Source organism: Temnothorax longispinosus, chromosome 6 (genome assembly GCF_030848805.1).
Source record: "Temnothorax longispinosus isolate EJ_2023e chromosome 6, Tlon_JGU_v1, whole genome shotgun sequence".
NCBI classification, from domain to species: domain Eukaryota; kingdom Metazoa; phylum Arthropoda; class Insecta; order Hymenoptera; family Formicidae; genus Temnothorax; species Temnothorax longispinosus.
Window position 1 is genome coordinate 8963635 of NC_092363.1, and position 18829 is coordinate 8982463.

The window sequence follows — 18829 nt, forward strand, 5'->3', positions numbered from 1 at the left end:
GACGCGCTTTAAACAGTTAAATACTTGTAAAGCGCGTCATCTAAACTACGTATTTTCCAAACTTTTTTTGTTAAACTTTTTAACGAATAACGAGCGACGGCTAAAACCTTCTAAAGGTCACTCGGGGTCATGACCTTGACAACATATATCAAGGTCATTGAAATCGGTGAGGTCGCCAAACCTTTTTTTGTTAATAACTTTTTAATAAAAAGCGACCCCCGACTAAAACCTTCTGAAGGTCACTCAGGAGGGTGACCTTGACAACATATGTCAAGGTCAAGGTCATCGGAGGTCAGGCCCTAATTGTAAACATTTACCAATATTTTTAATAAAAAAGCCGTTTTTACACACACAAAATAGAAATATTGATTTAATTCTAGTTCAGACAATAGCCACACTTCTGCAGAATTAGAAATTTTAGAGAAAGAAAATTTTAGCTTTTTGTGTTTCAGATACCTAGAACAGCTAAAATTATTTACACCGTCTGTCATTTATAGTGACAAGGATATAACAGAAAAGAAGAGCATTTTTGTTACTTAAATAAAAATAAAATTTTAAAATAAGGTGAAGAGAACATGCAAAGTTTAACGTTATTCACTTTTTTGTTTCCCTATAAAAAATTCCTGAAAAATATCTATTTTAAAGATATTTTAAATCAGAATACCCCCGTTAATAATTGTTTACATTCTCTTCCTGACGGAAGAGATTTTATCACCTCTCAATATAAATATAAAATTTATCTTGTCATGGTTTCATTCGATTTATACTCCGGCGTTTTTATATTTGTGATTCAATTAGATTTTATTGTTTATTTTGGTTATATTATTAGGAAATTGTTTAATGTTTTAGTCTAGTAGACTAATGTTTAATGTTTTAGTATGTTAACTGAAACATTATCATGTTTTAATATTTATATCTTCTTCTTTTATATTCATAGTAATCCGTTCCGAAGAAGACTAAAATTATAATAAGTACAGTCGAAATGTTACCCACGTGTATTGTTTATTTAATAAAATGTTTTTATTTTTATCCAATATCCTTTTGTTGTTGCTTGTAATTTAGCCGTAATTTGGCCAATTAAACATGCATAGGTAAAATAAATTTAATGAGAGTAAAAGAACATTATAAACTACAATTATTTCTCATAGTTAATAAATATAATTATTGGTATGCATTTAAATATTACACGTAAATATTATTATGCTAAAGTAAAGGTTTTTAATGTAAGACTTTTTTAGATAGAAAAGCATATGTATAGAACCGTGATTTTTATACATTACATTTGCGAATTTTAATTTTTAAGTTTATAAATATTTATTTAATTAATTATATTGCAATCTTTATATATTTATAAACTTCTAATATATATACATATATATATTTATTTATAAATATAAAAAATAAAATTTGTAAATATAAACGCAAATGTAACGTATAGCGCATCGTCAATTTGCCAACTCGAGACTCGGCACTCGGCGAGACACGAGACACGAGACGCGAAACCCGAAATGCGTGGCATTGTGGTATAGCCGGCGCGTGCTAACGGCAACGCCGCGCCGGCAATGTCCCAGCTCAAGAGAGAAAGAGACAGCAGATCGTATGTCTGTCCTTCTCTCCCCGCTCGAAGCTTGCCAAGTGCCGAGCGTACACGAACAGAGGAGGGGCTTGCGCGACCAGCATATCCCCTCCATCTGAGTAGTTCGGACACGAACCATAGCACGGACACGAACCATGTGTGTACCGTTATCGAGCGTAACGCCGTAGTTGACGTCCACTTTCTCAGGCGGCGCGTCAGTATACGTCCGCTGGAACGGAATGATCCCGGTGGCCGCTCTCAGGTTTCTCTCTGGTATAGGTATATGTATATGTATTATGTCCAGGCATTCCTGCCGGTAGAGTGTATGTACATATGTATGTATGTATGTACATACAATACATACACAGTAGCGATGTAACGTAGCGACGGGCTGAACGCTGAACGGGCTGTCTATTTACCGGTTCAGCATGAAGATAGCTATTCATCCGTTGACAGCTGATCCCACGGCAGCTTGGCGTGAGTTGTCCCAGCATCAGAAAGTCGTTAAAATAAATGCTAAATTGCCGACGAACGAGGCACCGAGCGACAAAGTACGTCCGACGATTTTTAACGTCCCGATCTCAGCACGGAGCGATGTATTTGTGTTAACCTTAAACGTCACCTTCACTTGTCTTAAGGTTATTCTACATAGAAGTCGTAATCGTGAGTTGTAAGAAATTGACCAATCACATTCGAAGTTGAGGAGAATATTCAATCTGTGATTGGTCAATTTCTTACAACTCACGACTACGACTTCTACGTAGAATAACCATTAGACGTTTAACGCCGTTAATTATACGTTTTAAGAAGAATTTAAGTTTTCCATTTCTCACGATCATCAATGCGAGCGTATTAATCTGAAACATATACAGGCTTAACAATGATTTTCTATTTTCAGTTGCGTGTGGTATGTATGAGCGACACGCACTCGCTCACGCCGTTTATAAAATTTGACGTGCCCGCGGGAGACGTCTTCATCCACGCCGGGGATTTCACGAAATGTGGCAGCCTGCAAGAGGTCGTAGAATTCAATAATTGGATAGGTAAATTATCGTGTGTACTAATTCGTGCTGTGCATCGACGAGAAATGCAGGAATGTTAAGAGAAGTTACGTATTTTGCGGTAATTCTAGGTAACTTGCCACACAAGCATAAGATAGTTATAGCTGGAAACCATGAACTTAGCTTTGATCCCACGTTCACGCATCCCTTTTCTGTGCATACCAGCGGGGATCACCAGAAGCATACAGGAACCAGTATACTCGACGATATACCTACCTTGGGTATGTCCAAGGATATTCTTGTGGAAGCTATTAAAACTACTAATGTTAAAGATTATTTGACAAATTGTACATACCTTGAAGATTCCGAGATTATAGTGCATGGAATTAAGATATACGGTACTCCATGGTAAATATCGTTATATCAGTTATACTAAATTAGTTTATGAATAAAAATAGAACATACAGCCACTGTATATTCAAAATTATTAGGTACTCTTTTTCTTCTGAATATCTTGACAGTGAATGAACGTAAGCTCTTTATTGTTTTCATTCTATTAGCCTTGTGAATGGTTCAAACAATTAAGGCACAAAGTCCATTATCTTAGGGAAACAGCAATATTATTTAGAAAACTGTTTATTCCGTATGTCGACTTTGATTAATACGGGCGTGATTATTTCAATTTCACAAGCAATTGCTAGACTTTATCTGTTTACTGCCTACAAAAAAGTATAGCAATTGCTTATTAAATGGAAATAATCGCACATAATAAATACGTAAACAGAAAACATTCGTTCCAAGATATTCAGAAGAAATAAGGTGCCTAATAACTTTGTCAATGGCTGTATAATGTATATTAATCAAGGGTTTATAGGAATTAGAATTGAGAATGTTTATATTTATAAGAGTAAGAGTTTTTTTCATATTTTATGTTCCAATATTCTGAAATTAAGTAAACAAGCAATATGTATAGAAAATCTATATTGATCTGTTGTTTAAGATAAATATTATGATTGTATCAAAGATTGATGTTTACCTTTTTTGAATACTATGCGAAATATTTGTAGAAAATAATTTCAGGTATAAGATTTTTATTTCTGAGGGACATTTCATTGAAACTTTAGGCAGCCCGAGTTTTGTAAGTGGGCATTTAACGTGCCGCGTGGAGAAGCATGCCTTTCAAAATGGGAAATGATTCCGTCTGACACAGATATCCTCGTAACGCATACCCCTCCTGTAGGTCACGGAGACCTATGCTGCACTGGAGTACGAGCCGGATGCGTTGAATTATTGTCGACGGTGCAGAATCGCGTAAAGCCCAAATATCATGTATTTGGTCACATACACGAAGGTATGATGAATATTATTATACAGGGTACTGAAAAAAGGTGGTGTCAAATTTTAGGAGTATGTACTATTCGTGAAAACAAACCGAAAAATTTTAGTAAGCATTATTCAAAAAACCATTTATATCCGAGTTATAAACCATTTTTTATAGCAGATATGCCCTTCGTTCATTTCAACGCACAATTCAGCACACTTTCTCATTAAAGATCCAATACATTAAAAAATTCCAGTTTATTTCGATTTTGTTGACGTTTTCAATTTTCTGTATTAGTTTATCCAATGTGTCAACTGATGTGGCGTACATCATGTTCTTCAAATGTCTCTATAAATAAAAGTGTAACGGATTTAAATCTGGTGAATGAGGTGGCCATGCAACTGGACCGCCACGTGCTATTTAATTTTCTTGAAAACAATTGTTTAAATGTTGTCTAACAATCATGAGGAAATGCATAAGGGCACCATCGTGAACTATATTGTCTACATAGAAGAGGAATATCTTGCAAAAGTTCCACGATGTTCATTATTCGTCAAATTTAGAAGCTCGTGAAAGACGAGTATATGAGCGGTTGCGTGTAAATACGTTATACAATGCATACACGTGAAACAAGCAGAGAATACATTGAATGTATTATAACTCGGAAATAAATGGTTTTTGGAATAATGCTTATTAAGATTTTTCGGTTTGTTCTCACAAGTACGACATACTCCTAGGTGTTACCTTTTTTAACATGCTGTATATTTGTAGTTACATTATGGGAACATCTTATCCATTTTACTTATAATTTTGTTTTATAGGATATGGCATATCTTCAGATGGCAAGATAATATACATTAATGCATCAACATGTGATCTGAATTATCTGCCAAGTAATCCACCAATAGTATTTGATATAACATTACCTTCCGGTATTCAAAAATCATAAATCTTCAAACGAGATTAGCATCAATGTATATTTCATTGTGTAATGCTACATCAGGAATACTTCAGATCTTTCTTACGAGCTTAAGAAAACTCATTATGTGATTAACGTAAAATTAGTTATTTCTTGCCTTAATTTATAAATCATGATGTATAAGCAGTATGTATGTATAAGCAGTATAGTATAAGTGTTAATTCGCCTTTCTTTTGCACACGATTTTTGTAATATCTTAACAATATTAAGTAAGATATGATCCAATTTGTAATCTCTTTCTTAAATAAAAGTAAATTATATTATATATAATTTTTCTTGATGAATATAAACTTTTCATCATCCTGATCATCCACTTCAACAAAAGATTACTTAATATTTCAGTATTCTTTGTTAAGGATTAAAATTAAAAATGAATTTATTGAAAATATGGAATTTTTGGGGATATACTTAATACGTGCTTTAGATAATAATCACCAATAAAAAAATCACTACTTTTTATACATTTATTGTAATATTCAATCGAGTAACAAATGGCACTTTTTTTATTAGCAAGACAAAATTTACGATCGTCATCGTAGTCATAACAAGCTAAATTCGTACGTAGATCGGAGGCTATTTTATTGAATAAAATCATTTATTTTTATCGAGTGTAAATTATTTCGATTTTAATATAATTTTAATATAATCATAAATTATTATGCTTGCATTAAAAACGTGATCAGTGCCATTTTTCTATCATAATCGTAATGCGTTAGACACATTTCAACTACGAAAATTTATTTAAGCAATTTCTCTTAATTGATGTATGCAAAATTTTTATATATACCTATATAGATATTGCAGATCTAAAATTGATTCATCTGATATATGCACTGATAAATTATGCATGACCGTTACGTGCATTGAGTTTTAATCATAGTTTACAAATATTTTAATCCATAAATTACTATTCTCGTCATTATAACAAATTGATCCTTCTATCATTTTAAATTGAGACTGATAAAAAGGATGCCATGTCATAAGTTGAAGCTGGAATCATCTTCGATTACAACACAATTCCAAAGCATCATGTGTCTCTTCAACTTTGGAGAAATTTGGAGAAATTCGTAGAACTATTAAGTTTAAAAAAACATCTTACGTATCTAAATCTCTAATCTTCATCATTTTGTGTTCCGTTACCAATCTTGTAATTGCTATTGGAAATTCACAAAAAAATAGAACAAATGTAAATTTTAATTTAGAATTAGGACACACAAAATATGCACCTAACTAGCAGGTAGACGAAGTAGTTTTTAACTAACAGTAACAAATGTAAAAAGAATATGTTCTTCTTACACAGGTTTAAAGTAGATTACGGAAGATTTTCGTCTAATACGGTACATTCGAAAACAGGTACGATACAGATTCGCCATTATGTGTCCGCCTCACTGCTTCGGCAAACATCATTGAGACATCGATACACTGAAAGATAAAAGGTAATCAGTTGTGTCATGATTAAATCCATATAACACTACTATCACCGTTATCGCGATAAGAATTTCGTGTCGAAATTTCCCTAACGAAAGAAACAGTTACCTGAATCTTTGGACAATCTTTCATGTGACCATCTTGAGGAATAGTGTTGGTCACTACTACAGCCTCGAAGCAAGCATTGTTAATTCTACTAATGGCTGGCCCACTAAAGATACCGTGTGTAAGTATCGCGTAAACCTTCGTGGCACCAGCTTCCAATAGTTTTTCCGCTGCGTGACAAATGGTACCGCAAGTGTCAGCCATGTCATCCACAAGGATAGCAACTCTGTCTTTGACGTCTCCGACCAATACCATACTCGCGACTTCGTTCGCCTTTTTCCTTTCTTTATGTATGAGCGCAAACTCAACATTTAATCGGTCTGCGATGGATGTGACTCTGTAAAGTAAAAGACGATCGATGTATCTCTTCGATTAAAGTTATTTTCTTTTTCTGATTATTCACCTTTTGGCACCACCTGCATCAGGAGAGACAATGATACTGTTTCGCCATTCAACGATATTCTCTTTAATCCACTTGAGGACAGCTGGTTCAGCGAATAAGTTGTCTACTGGGATGTCGAAGAATCCTTGTATCTGACTAGCATGCAAGTCCATTGTGATAATGTGATCAGCACCCGCCACAGAAAGCATATTCGCAACTAGTTTTGCAGAGATTGGCGCACGACTCTGTAAAAATACATTTCGATCCATCAGTTTCAAGAATTTGTACGAGTCCTTCAAGTCCATTTGCAACTGGAAATAGCCTGCAATTTAAAGAAATTGCTATTAAAGTCCCTTAAAAGCATGAAAAAATATTCGAGAAATCAAAAATATTATAAATTAGTTTATTTTACTACCTTTTAAGCTAAATAAAAATTTAAAAAAATATGTTAATTTTTCTTTGCTGTGTCGGCTTTTTGGAAGATACAATATGATTTATTAAACATTGGAAATACATTGCCGAAAAAAAGATTTTTCAGAGGGGACAAAATATGAATATAATGGCTATACTAAAATATTACTCTTCGAAAGATATAGGTATATTCGTAAAATATATTTTGACAGGGAAACGTTGCAAATGCACCCCAGTTAGACTCTCAACAACTATCGTAAATGAAGCAAAATATCTAAAATTATGAACGCAAAACGGAACACAATGCATCTCGGTCCTTTGCCCTTATGTAGCAAAGGATAGTAGGAGATGAACAAGAGGGCAAACATTGCTAACAGATGCCGAATATACGGAGATAAGAATATATCACAAATGTAAAGATTTATTCCAAGAAACAAATATGTCAATATCGCGAGTGCATTTTTAACATTGTATGTGCAAAATTACATAAAAAAGATTTGTAGTAGAGAAATGCATTGTGCAAATGAATGGAATATTTTTTAGTAAACCATCAATACCTTGTGATGAGTATAAGGTTTATAAAAATTAATCACTGTTTCAAAGTATTACCCGCAATTATAGTATCAACAAGACAAGTTATCACCAAGATAACACATTGACATTCCTATGCTATTTAAGCATTAATAGAATAGGCGATATTTGATTAGTGCATTTGGACAATAACACTGATTTAAGCTTCAATAATTAGTACCCAGTGAAACATACATATGCGTACCCCACTATACTAATTGCCAACAATGTACTGCTATTATATTAATATTTTGCCCTCTCATTCGGATATCAATATGCTTTGACCAAATGTCCCATTCATTCATTCATTCATTCATAGGAATACCACGGTGTTGTATAGCAACGATATTATAAGTTTGGTTAGTCCTACAAAGAAAATTCTCGTCTGAATCCAAAAGTAATATTATAAATCGAATGGTTCATCGAGTTATCATTACAAACGCTGCACTCGACAATCTCGTTGCTATTATACTCACTGTAGACAGGTCGGGCAGAATATCCTGAAAATACCCAACTATTCAGAAACTTAAAGGAATATAATTATAACTTTTTTTCCTAGCAAACATTATAGTCAATAATGATTTTTCCGATCTCTTTTCGTTTTTTAATGAGAAGTGATATGGAATTGTTTAATTTTTAATGTTATATATTATTTTCATGCAGTACCCAATTAATAAAGAGGCGCTCATTTTTGTATGTAAATAATATAAAAAATTGTAAGAATATCAATATCTACCTTAAACTTTTATTTAAAATAAAAACATGTATAAAATAAACAGAATAAGAAAAACATATAATAGTAACATATTTAATAAATTTAAATAATTAATAAAATAAAGTTAACATCAGAAATTGATTAATTATGTAGTTATTATTATCGTGGCAACAAAAATGTGCAGAAGACCTCTCTTGGAGAAATCTAGCACGAGTTTTGCAACACCCGTTTGGGTTATCCAACTTTTGATAACCTTACGTCATTATAAATAACATGCTTGAAATGTATGCATTTGTAGTGCTTAAAATTTTAAAATATTTGCTATTTATTTTATTACAAACATCTCAATTACGTCAAGTGATAAAATGTTATATTAAAAATTACAACTCTACGCGTAATTTAATATTAAAATTATCTATATTCTCGTCCATATTTCAAGATAATACGCATAAATTGATACTAAAAGCAATGAATGTTTAAAGTGAAATTTGGGATATGATGTAAATCTGATTAAATAATGAAATTTGTAGAAGGATAACTAACTCATGCTTGATTTTCTTACAAGATTCAGATGGTTATATAAATGATATAATTCACTTATAATCATGATATAATTTCTACAAGTAAAATATAAAATGTTATTATATATACATATATAGTTTAATTTTGCATATTTTAATTATATTAGCCTTGTATAATTAATACTATTTCCCCTGTATACATACTTGAACTATGTGCTAGTTTCACTATTTGCTTCACACAGTATAATATTTAAAAAAATAATATTTTTTTGTATTATTTTGTATGTTTGTGGTTAAATTTTAAAGTCATATATCATTTATATAAAAAGTATGTATTCTAAAATCCCGATAGATATCCTCTAAAGAATGTAAAAAAAGAATCAAATCAATATTGCAATTATTAGCGAATGACGCAGGTTCTGATCATAATCTGTGTATTATCCGGTGCAGCCCAATAACATAAAGCCGACAGAGTACAAGCATATTTCATATGACGATGAGATCGAGTTTGCGTTCCAGAAATGATATTACTCCATTGGTCTGTTGCAAAGCTATGAAAAAATTAAAAATAGAACATATAGGACCGCCACAAGTTACCCTGAATTTCCACTCGTTCGACTTCATGACAATCTGATTTTTAGAGTCTCCACCATCACCGCCCTGTGAAGATATAGTATGTTAAAGAAATATAGAGCTTCTTCAAGGTAATATTTTTTCCGTTATCACGCTTGGTTCAACTCTATCAAAAACTTCAAGAAAATAGTAAGGAACAGACATACTACACAATTTGCATTTATATATATGTACATCATTATAACATAATTGCACAATCATTATAACATAAATACAGCAGTTGCGTCTATATTAGATATATTAATTGATTAAGAAGTGGTGATCAAATATTCTTAAGCAAATAACACTTAGTTTGCAATTTAATAAAAATCTGCTATTGATGTGGAAAAAGTTAATCACTAAAATAAGATTTTTTAAAATGTGCTTCCTGATCAAGTTAATAAATTGCAACAATTGAACATATTTCATCAGATCAAGTCATCTTAAGTCTTAAGTTATCGTATAAAATAGACGGGAAATTTTAATTGCATATATTAACTACCTGTCCACGAGACACACCTAAATCCTGTTGAGAAAATGGTCACGAGTACATATCTTATATTTTTTTGAAAGCCATGCCGCTGATTAATTAAAGTATTCCTAAGAGGAAAGATCAATATTCACAAGTATCTATTTATTCAGAAATAAATGGATTGTAATTATGTTAATCCTCAAACATTAGTAGTAATTAAAGAAAAAGAGAAATCATTGTAGCTACAATACACATAGAGTTTTATGCTGATGTACATATATAGAGATTACAGATCTCTATACGTTGCAATGATTATATAAATAGTTTAGATACAAGTCTCAATTATTAGTGTTTTAAGCATTTTAAGCTGTATATCACGAACAAGATTTTAAAGTAAAAAACATAACTGTGCTGTAAACATATGTACACATATTGTGTTTAACGTTAATAAGATGCAAATCGTAATTATTATTTTACGAAAAGTTTGTGATAGAAATACGTGCATTCTTTAAAGTATTTACGAAAAAGTCAATTTTTCTATATATAGATCTATTATAAATGCATGTATTACACTATGTTTTTCTTATACCAATATATTATCTCATATAATACGTTATAAAATTGCAGATAGCTTATTGCATGTCGCTCATGCAATGTCGACAAAAGATGTGTAAGCATTAATACTTTACAGGAACAAATAACAGTCTAATCAAAATATCACAAACAATATTTCGGAATATGACGAAATAATCTATTAGAATATATACTTATACCTAATATGGGACATAAAATTGAAATATAATTGGCTTATATAAAGAACAGGTACATTAGCATTATTTATACGTATCTCGCTACTACTTCTAAGATACAAATGTATAGGAGCAAGTAATGGTTACTCTATCCGTTTTACCTACCTTGTCTTTCTTATCTTGCCTGGCATAAGGGAAACAAGGAATAACCGCTGTTACTCGTGATGCAGAAGCAATTTTGCAAGCGTTGATCATGATCAGAAGCTCCATAAGATTGTCATTCACCTCGCCGCTTCCACTTTGCACAATGTACACATCTTCCCCACGGACAGATTCTCCGATCTCCACGCTAAACAGTATTAAATCTTGCGTTATTTCCTGCAATCTTACAAGAATAGTAGAGTATGAGCGAGGATCTCGATTGGATAATTTGCGTTTGCTTCGCGAGACGTTGCGGCGCGAGTCGACGCTCACGGCGAGCGACCGTCCAGTTAGAAGAAGTGATTAGGGATCGGATAATGACATTAGACTCCGAGAGAATGGAGTTAACGCGGAGCGTTAACCCGCGCGTCGCGGAGGGACGAAACGCACGCGAACGTGACGAATGTCGGAGAAGAGAAAGCGTGGAACACGACGGCACGTGCGGAAATCCGCGATCCACGCGCGACGACACGTGGTCGCGGCCGGCGCACGATTAGCTCCGGCTCGCCAACTGACAAGAGGAGAAACGTGATCACGCGCGCGGCAAGCGTGGTCCGTCGATCGGCGAGAGCGACCATTACCATGTCTCGAGGTTGCTGAATTTCTTGGTGACAACTTTGCCGATGTCGATGCCGAGGCGGTCGACGATCCGCTGGGCGAGATCCGGATGCGAGGTACCGCTGAAGACCTTGATGTTCGGCATTCTGCTCTGCAGGACTCGCACGCGTGAGTTCTCCAAGTTTGCGCGTAACAAACTCTTAGCACGCACTGGCTGCGACACGGGCATCACTACAACAGAAAACCACCGGGGCGGTCGGCCAATCGGGGATCGCGCGCGTACCGGACGTGACGTCGGGCTGGATCACGCTCCGCCTACGCGCACGCGCGGGGAGAGGGGGGTATCTCGTGTAACTCCGTGTTGTTAGCGCGCAAAACGGAGCGGGGTACTCTTATCGTCGTGGTGTCCGGCCCCCTTTCGCCACTCTCGCGGAAAATAACGATCTCCGATAAGCGTGCTCGGTCGCCTCAATCAGCCTAATACTGGTTACGTAAATAACCGCCGCCGCGTCTCACGCGAAGGAACGTATACCCGTCGTTGATAATCGATACAGCGTCTCTCTCTCTCTCTCTTTTCCTACCAATTTTCACCCATCAAAATTTTTATTCGCTTTTACTCACGCCTGGCTCAAAAAGCCGCCTTTCTGCTCTCTACACCGCCGATCTCGCGACAAAGTGTCCGCGCTCGTGCTTCCACCCTTCGCGTCGATAACAACGTACTCTTATCGCGCTGATGCCGCGAGGCCCGCGAGCGTATACGCGGCCCGTAATCTCCGGATATCTCGATCGTAGCCCACGCTGCCCAATGCCCACGTGCACGCGTGCCGCCCTTAACTTAACATCCCACCGCGATCGGGGCTGATCGGGGCGCAAAATCGTGGCGTGGATGGCGAGCGACGAGCGGCGAGGCGCGACGTGAACCTAGACGAAATTCAAAAGGAGCGGGCGCGAGCAGCGGGTGATAGTCAATTTTTGCCCATTGATGTGGCCCGGCGGCCACGGCGGCGCTGAGCAGCGTGAGTCGTGCGGACGACCGGACGAGTCGCGTGTGGTCGCGTGTCGTCACGCGTGTGTGTACCGTACGTGCGCGACGGCGACGGCGTGAGTTTCTCGACACGGCCACCGTGGTTAGGGGACGAGGACGAGGGCCGTGGGCCGTGCGCGCGCGAGAGAAACGAGACGGGCAAGATTTGGGTGCAGGTGTACGGGCCACGGGGATTACACGCGGAGGACGCTCTACGCGGCCTACGCGCGACGCGACGTTGACGCGACGCGACGCAGCGCAGCGCGACGCCGCTGAACGTGCGTGGAGCGCGTCGCAGAGCACGGGCGAGCTCGTTCCTCCGAGCGACAATGACAACGTGCTAACGGTCTAGGCCGATTCGAGAGCCATGGCGAACATCGCGGCACAGCGAATCAAACGGGAATTCAAAGAGGTTATAAAGAGCGAGGAGGTGAGTGAGCGAGCGAGCGAGCAGCGTCAAGTCGGTGGGACGGGGGCCGCGTGTCCTCGCGATAAGCCACGGCGGGTAAAGGCCGCGTATCCCGATTACGCAATCCCCTCGCGGCCGGGACGATCGGGAGCTCGCACGCGGTAGGAGAGCCTGTTGCGCGTCGCCCGGTCGGCTGTCATTCGTCCGCGTCTTTCTCGTCTGTCCCGAAAACGTCCGATCTTTCCCAGACAGCATGTCTAAAAAAATGCCATAAAGATGTCTTTTAAACACGTATGGCTTAAAGGTGTCTTTACGACGTCTTTTTAGACATGCGTGCTGTCTGTGGACTATGACGGACGATGACGCGTGTGAAATGTTGCCGATGGGCGATGCGACAGTCAACATCTCCCTGCCCCAACGTCAACGTCTCGACGATATCGAATTAGACTCGCGTGAATCTGGGTAGCTCGGTAGCTCGGCCGTACTCACCATGATGCGCGTTTGCAGGTCCGGGATCTCGGCCGCACTGGGATCTCTGGGTGGCTCTGCACTTTTTCAGATTGCTCATCTCTGCCCTCGCATTTGAACGCGTTTCTGCGTCTCCCTGATAACGCCTCCACGTGCTTTCTAGGCGGCTTAATTACGCCGTGGCGTCGCGAACTAAAGCCGTACCATGACAGTTTTGCGAATTGTTATCCGCCGCAAGAACGCGTCTCGAGATCCGCTCTTATCACGCCTCGGATGTCATAGGTTATGATTACATGTTTATTTTGATAATTTGTATCGCGAGACTGACGTAGTACCACACACGAATTTTACGAGGGGACATGATTTGGCAATGTATGTTTTTGTCGGCTCTATATCCTCTTATCCATCGTGAACATGAACCTGAATGTTTTTTTTCCTTCTTTTTACTAGGAGACAGAGATGGTATTGAAAAACAAGTGTCGCGTATATATCAAAACTGACCGAAATATTATTGCTACTATGATTTGAAGCTTTCTCAATGTTCAATTGTTTTTAGATTCTTTGAAACATTTCGTCTTTGCTTTTTCTAATTTTTCGTGTCGATACGTCATTTGCTCTTAAATTGTAACTTAGGAGTTACAATTTTTGCAACTTAATTGCTGTATTCTGTAATGTATCTTTGTATACATTCATATACATATAAATGAACAAAAGACAGTTTTTATAGAATATCTTTTTTTTACCATAAATTGATTTACAATAAAATAATTTTTAATTTACGATAAATTAATATGTATTAGCTTTGTTAAATATATTTATTTGTTAATTTGAATATTATTTAAGAATCTTTATATATAAATTACAAATTTTATGCTCTTGTGATGTAACGTACTTTACAAGTTATTTGCATTTATGCTTATTCATGTAAGTGTAGTTGTTTTGTGAGAGGTTGTTGATATTTTATCTAAATTGTTATGTGTTGCCATACGTTGCAAAATTGCAATAAACATTTTATAGCAATTATCTAACATATTATGTTAGATAGTTGCTTCAACATATTATTTGCTCTAACATATTATTAACATATAACTATCTGATTGTCTAACATTATTTATTTGATTTTTGTAATAGATAGCAAAATGTGCGATTAAAGTTGAGTTAGTCAACGATAGTCTTACCGAATTAAAGGGAGAGATTGCTGGCCCACCGGACACCCCATACGAAGGTGGTAATTTTGTGCTCGAGATCAAAGTTCCCGAGACGTATCCATTCAATCCTCCCAAAGTAAGTTGAAAATTTTAAAAAGTATGAGTATAATACTTATATAGCAAGCATTTCCGTAGCTTCTAATAACGTTTATTATTTTTTATTGTAATATATGGTACAAGAAGATCGATTATAACACATGAATATTGTAAATCTACCATTTAGAATCTTTATAAATTAGTAACAAATATATCATCAATATTAATTATATTGTCATCGATGAATTTTTATTCATACTTTGTTTTATTATAATAGATAAAATATATTTGTTTTTATGAATAAACTGTCAAAAGGTTTTGCATTGTATAAAATTTTGCAGGTACGTTTTATAACAAAAATATGGCATCCCAATATATCTTCCGTCACTGGTGCCATATGTTTGGATATCTTGAAAGATCAATGGCATGTATTTTCATTGTAAATTTATTCATTAGATTATTAATAGTTGTCAAAAACTCTTGTTCAAAAACTTTAGTCTGTTTTACAATGTCTTTTATCGAGTAAAAATATATTTTTATTTTTATCATGTTTATATATTTTCTACGTATTTCTTAATTTAATGTTACAACTTTGTTGTATTAGTAATGTGGCTTGTACATTTGCAAAATAATCTCATCTTTATTTTCATATTTAAGGGCTGCCGCAATGACTCTGCGCACAGTATTGCTATCGTTACAAGCATTGTTATCTGCAGCAGAACCTGATGATCCTCAGGATGCAGTAGTCGCTAAACAATATAAAGAACATCCTGAATTGTTTCGTCAAACTGCCACACATTGGACATTTGTATATGCAGGTGGTACGTATTCGCGCACTTAGTCACGTTTATGTACATACATACATTTTGTGTTAAAGTATATGACTTATATCGAATCTTTAGGGCCAGCAAAAATGCCCGATTTAGATGACAAGATAAGAAGATTAACAGATATGGGAATTGAAGAACATAACGCAAGAGTTGCTTTATCTTCGTATAATTGGGACTTGGAACGCGCCACCGAGCACTGCCTCTTCAGTTAGTGATAACTACATAGTTAATTTGTCACATCCAAACATTTGTCACATCCACTCATTTTGTGCTAAAAATTTCCTTGTAATAATACCATGTTCGGATATATATCATTAATAGTTTTACAATTGAAATTCCTCATCTATAATGACAATATCTGGATGTAAAAAGACATTACAAGACAGAAAAGCTATTCAATATCTACCAATAGTCATTTATTTAATTTGTAACATAAGCGTGAGAGAGAAATAATTATTAAAGAAATGGCTAGTATGAATCAATTAGCTAAATTTTAAGCATTCTGTGAGGAATATACTGTTCTGCATTACATTCTATTCAAATTCCATTGTTGCTTAAGAAATAACGTAATGTTACAACAAAATGCGTATCCTTTAGCTTTGTATACCATTGTCAAATTTTTATTATTTTATCAGCCATTAATGTTTTCCATTGCATTATAGATTTTGAATTTGTATTAAAGAGGGATTTGTATTGAATTTTCAGTAAAGTCTAATCTATGTATTCATGATACTATCTTTCAAGCGTAATTAAATCGTGCAATTTCTATAATTTATTTATGATCTATCTTTTATATCAGTGATACACAAATTTTCTTGATGAGCTGTGCATAATTATATGCCATACTTACATTTTAATGGAAGGTACATGTTACAATAAAAATAACGTATTTCTTTCGTTCTTTAATACAAGACATATAGGTTCATGAACTGTAATAGGTAATTACAGTTCATCATTTTTCATTATTAAATAAATTGTTACTATTGCACTTTTACATAATTGAATTTGTTCCTAATAAAAAACGATATTAGGCTTAAGATTTTCAAGAAGCATGAGAAAATTTTGAATGTCCCTTTTTTTATCTTTTTATCTTTTTATATTTAAATTTGTCGTTTTTTTAATTTAAGAAACTTAATTTTTTTGGACCAATTTTGAAGTCAGAATCAGAACCACTAACAACAAGTGTAATTTGGTCATCACTGATCTATGATGAATAAAGTAATATTGAAGCAATATATGCATATGTGCAAAAAACTGCTTTTATTTGAGATAGAGAAAAAGCATAATTTAAGCAAGTCCGCTTGAATATTATTGAAGTAAGATATGACCTGTAAAAAGATTCATAAACTTCGATGTTAATATTTTACACTAGTGTATTTTTAGTGTTGGCTTACCTGCGGTAGTAAAACTATATCACATCACAGATATGTATCTTTAGAAGTATACATTTTATCTTTTTGTTTTTGTATCTATATCATGCCGTGTACATTCCAGACTCAGGTGTAAATGGCATTTATTTAGCGGCCTCAGTTAAATTCTACATTACTTAAAAATATATAATTGGAGTAGGAAAAAACAATCAAAGCACATTAAGTTCAACTTTAGTTTGGTAATAATCTTGTAAAATCATGAGATGGCACAGCTAGAAAGAATAAGGACAGAAATTTAATTAGCTCATTATTTGTATAATAATGTATATGATGCAGAAATGCACATAGCTTTTTGTACAATCAAATGTTGAATCATGTGCGTTTTACAGTGAAAGGATAAAAGTTTAATCATAGTTTTACCAGTTTGTAGCATTAGTTTTTCCATAGATCATATTTAAAAAAGTGATAACTATTGGTTGATTGTAAAAATTGTTTTGCTTTATTTTTTCGGTAATTATACAGAAAGAGGGCAACCTCATGTATGACCTGAACCTTGATATATGGTGTCAAGGTCACTTTTCTGAGTGACCTTCAGAAGGTTTTAGCTGGCGGTCATTGTTCATTAAGAAGTTATTAACAAATGCAACTAAAATATATAACAGATTGTGTCAGTGCTAAGGGAAGTAATTTATTGATATATGTGCACATATAAGCCAGGGGTGGGTAGAGGTGGACATCGGTTCGTGTGGAAAATTAAAAACCTGAACCGTACAATGATAGACCTTGTTTTGCCTTATAAGCAGGCCGGGGTGGGGTGGGATGAACCTCGCTTCAATCTAATCAAAGGTCTTCATTGTACGGTTCAGGTTTTTATTTTTCCACACGAACCGATGTCCACCTCTCTACCCACCTTCGCCTATATGTGTACTGTCTATACACATATATCAATAAATTACTTCCCTTAGCATTGACACAATCTGTTATATTTTTTAGTTACATTTGAAATAACTTCGGTAATTATGTAGTAATACGGACCACCCTCCGATGACCTTGACCTTGACATATGTTATCAAGGTCACCCTCCTGAGTGACCTTCAAAAGGTTTTAACCGTCGCTCGTTTTTTATTAAAAAGTTATTAACAAAAAAAAGTTTTGGAAATATAGCAGTTATTTTGAGTATTGAAAGTCGCTACTTTACCAAAACACAACATTTAAAGCAGTGAATAAAGTATTCTCTACTTCAGAAGAAAATTTACTTGTTTTGGTAAAGCAGCGACTTCCTCGCGAAATAAAGTATTCTCTGCTTTAACAAAAAGACTTCAATTTATCAACAATTTACTGCCTTTAAATGTTGTGTTTTGATAAAGTAGCGACTTTCACGCGAAACGAGATATTCTATACTTAAAAGAAAGACGTAATGTTAGTTGTATGCCTCTCAATACTTAAAATAACTGCTATATTTTCGAAACTTTTTTTGTTAATAACTTTTTAATAAAAAACGAGCGACGGCTAAAACCTTCTGAAGGGGGGGGGGGCCTCAGGAGAGTGATCTTGACGCCATATATCAAAGTCAAGGTCATACATAAGGTTGCCCTCTTTTTGTATAATTATCATTTTTTCTTTTAAATATCTAGCCCATGATGTATTATCCTACATATGGGTTTGTTTATGGATGTGATTCCATCATCCTTTTTGATGTTTTAATTGCTGTAATGTTTAATAATATGAAAAAATAAAGTTCTGTTTTCATTGTTCTGACTGGATTCTGGATACATAAATTTTTTCCTTATCATATATCTAATTTTTCCCAGAATAGAAAAGTTCTCTTTTTTGCTTTTTTCCCCCGTACAGACTCAGTACATAAATTTTTATATTAATATTTT

The 18829-nt window shown here is 35.2% G+C and overlaps 3 protein-coding genes across 8 annotated transcripts; 2 read left to right on the forward strand and 1 right to left on the reverse strand.

The window, feature by feature from the left end:
* Positions 1 to 1312: 1312 nt before the first annotated feature.
* LOC139814434 (metallophosphoesterase domain-containing protein 1) lies at positions 1313 to 5147 on the forward strand. 2 transcript variants are annotated; one of them, XM_071780689.1, is made up of 5 exons: positions 1313 to 2127; positions 2475 to 2619; positions 2709 to 2985; positions 3702 to 3928; positions 4720 to 5147. In XM_071780689.1, the coding sequence occupies exons 1-5, from the start codon at positions 2005 to 2007 to the stop codon at positions 4845 to 4847; spliced, it is 900 nt and encodes a 299-aa protein (XP_071636790.1). In that variant the 5' UTR covers positions 1313 to 2004; the 3' UTR covers positions 4848 to 5147. The 2 variants fall into 2 exon arrangements, with proteins under 2 accessions (XP_071636790.1, XP_071636791.1); XM_071780690.1 differs by having other exon boundaries at positions 1317 to 2053.
* A 180-nt stretch (positions 5148 to 5327) lies between these two features.
* Prps (phosphoribosyl pyrophosphate synthetase) lies at positions 5328 to 13733 on the reverse strand. 5 transcript variants are annotated; one of them, XM_071780684.1, is made up of 8 exons: positions 13524 to 13733; positions 11625 to 11832; positions 11008 to 11191; positions 9607 to 9669; positions 8250 to 8273; positions 6814 to 7037; positions 6414 to 6747; positions 5328 to 6299 (listed from the first exon to the last, which is right to left on the reverse strand). In XM_071780684.1, exons 1-8 carry the CDS (start codon positions 13600 to 13602, stop codon positions 6207 to 6209), a joined length of 1209 nt encoding a protein of 402 aa, XP_071636785.1. In that variant the 5' UTR covers positions 13603 to 13733; the 3' UTR covers positions 5328 to 6206. The 5 variants fall into 5 exon arrangements, with proteins under 5 accessions (XP_071636785.1, XP_071636788.1, XP_071636787.1 ...); XM_071780687.1 differs by lacking the exon at positions 13524 to 13733 and adding an exon at positions 12223 to 12371; XM_071780686.1 differs by lacking the exon at positions 9607 to 9669.
* Positions 12555 to 18709, forward strand: Ubc4 (ubiquitin conjugating enzyme 4). Its single transcript, XM_071780692.1, has 5 exons — positions 12555 to 13055; positions 14634 to 14786; positions 15088 to 15170; positions 15404 to 15567; positions 15649 to 18709. The coding sequence occupies exons 1-5, from the start codon at positions 12993 to 12995 to the stop codon at positions 15786 to 15788; spliced, it is 603 nt and encodes a 200-aa protein (XP_071636793.1). The 5' UTR covers positions 12555 to 12992; the 3' UTR covers positions 15789 to 18709.
* Positions 18710 to 18829: the final 120 nt, after the last annotated feature.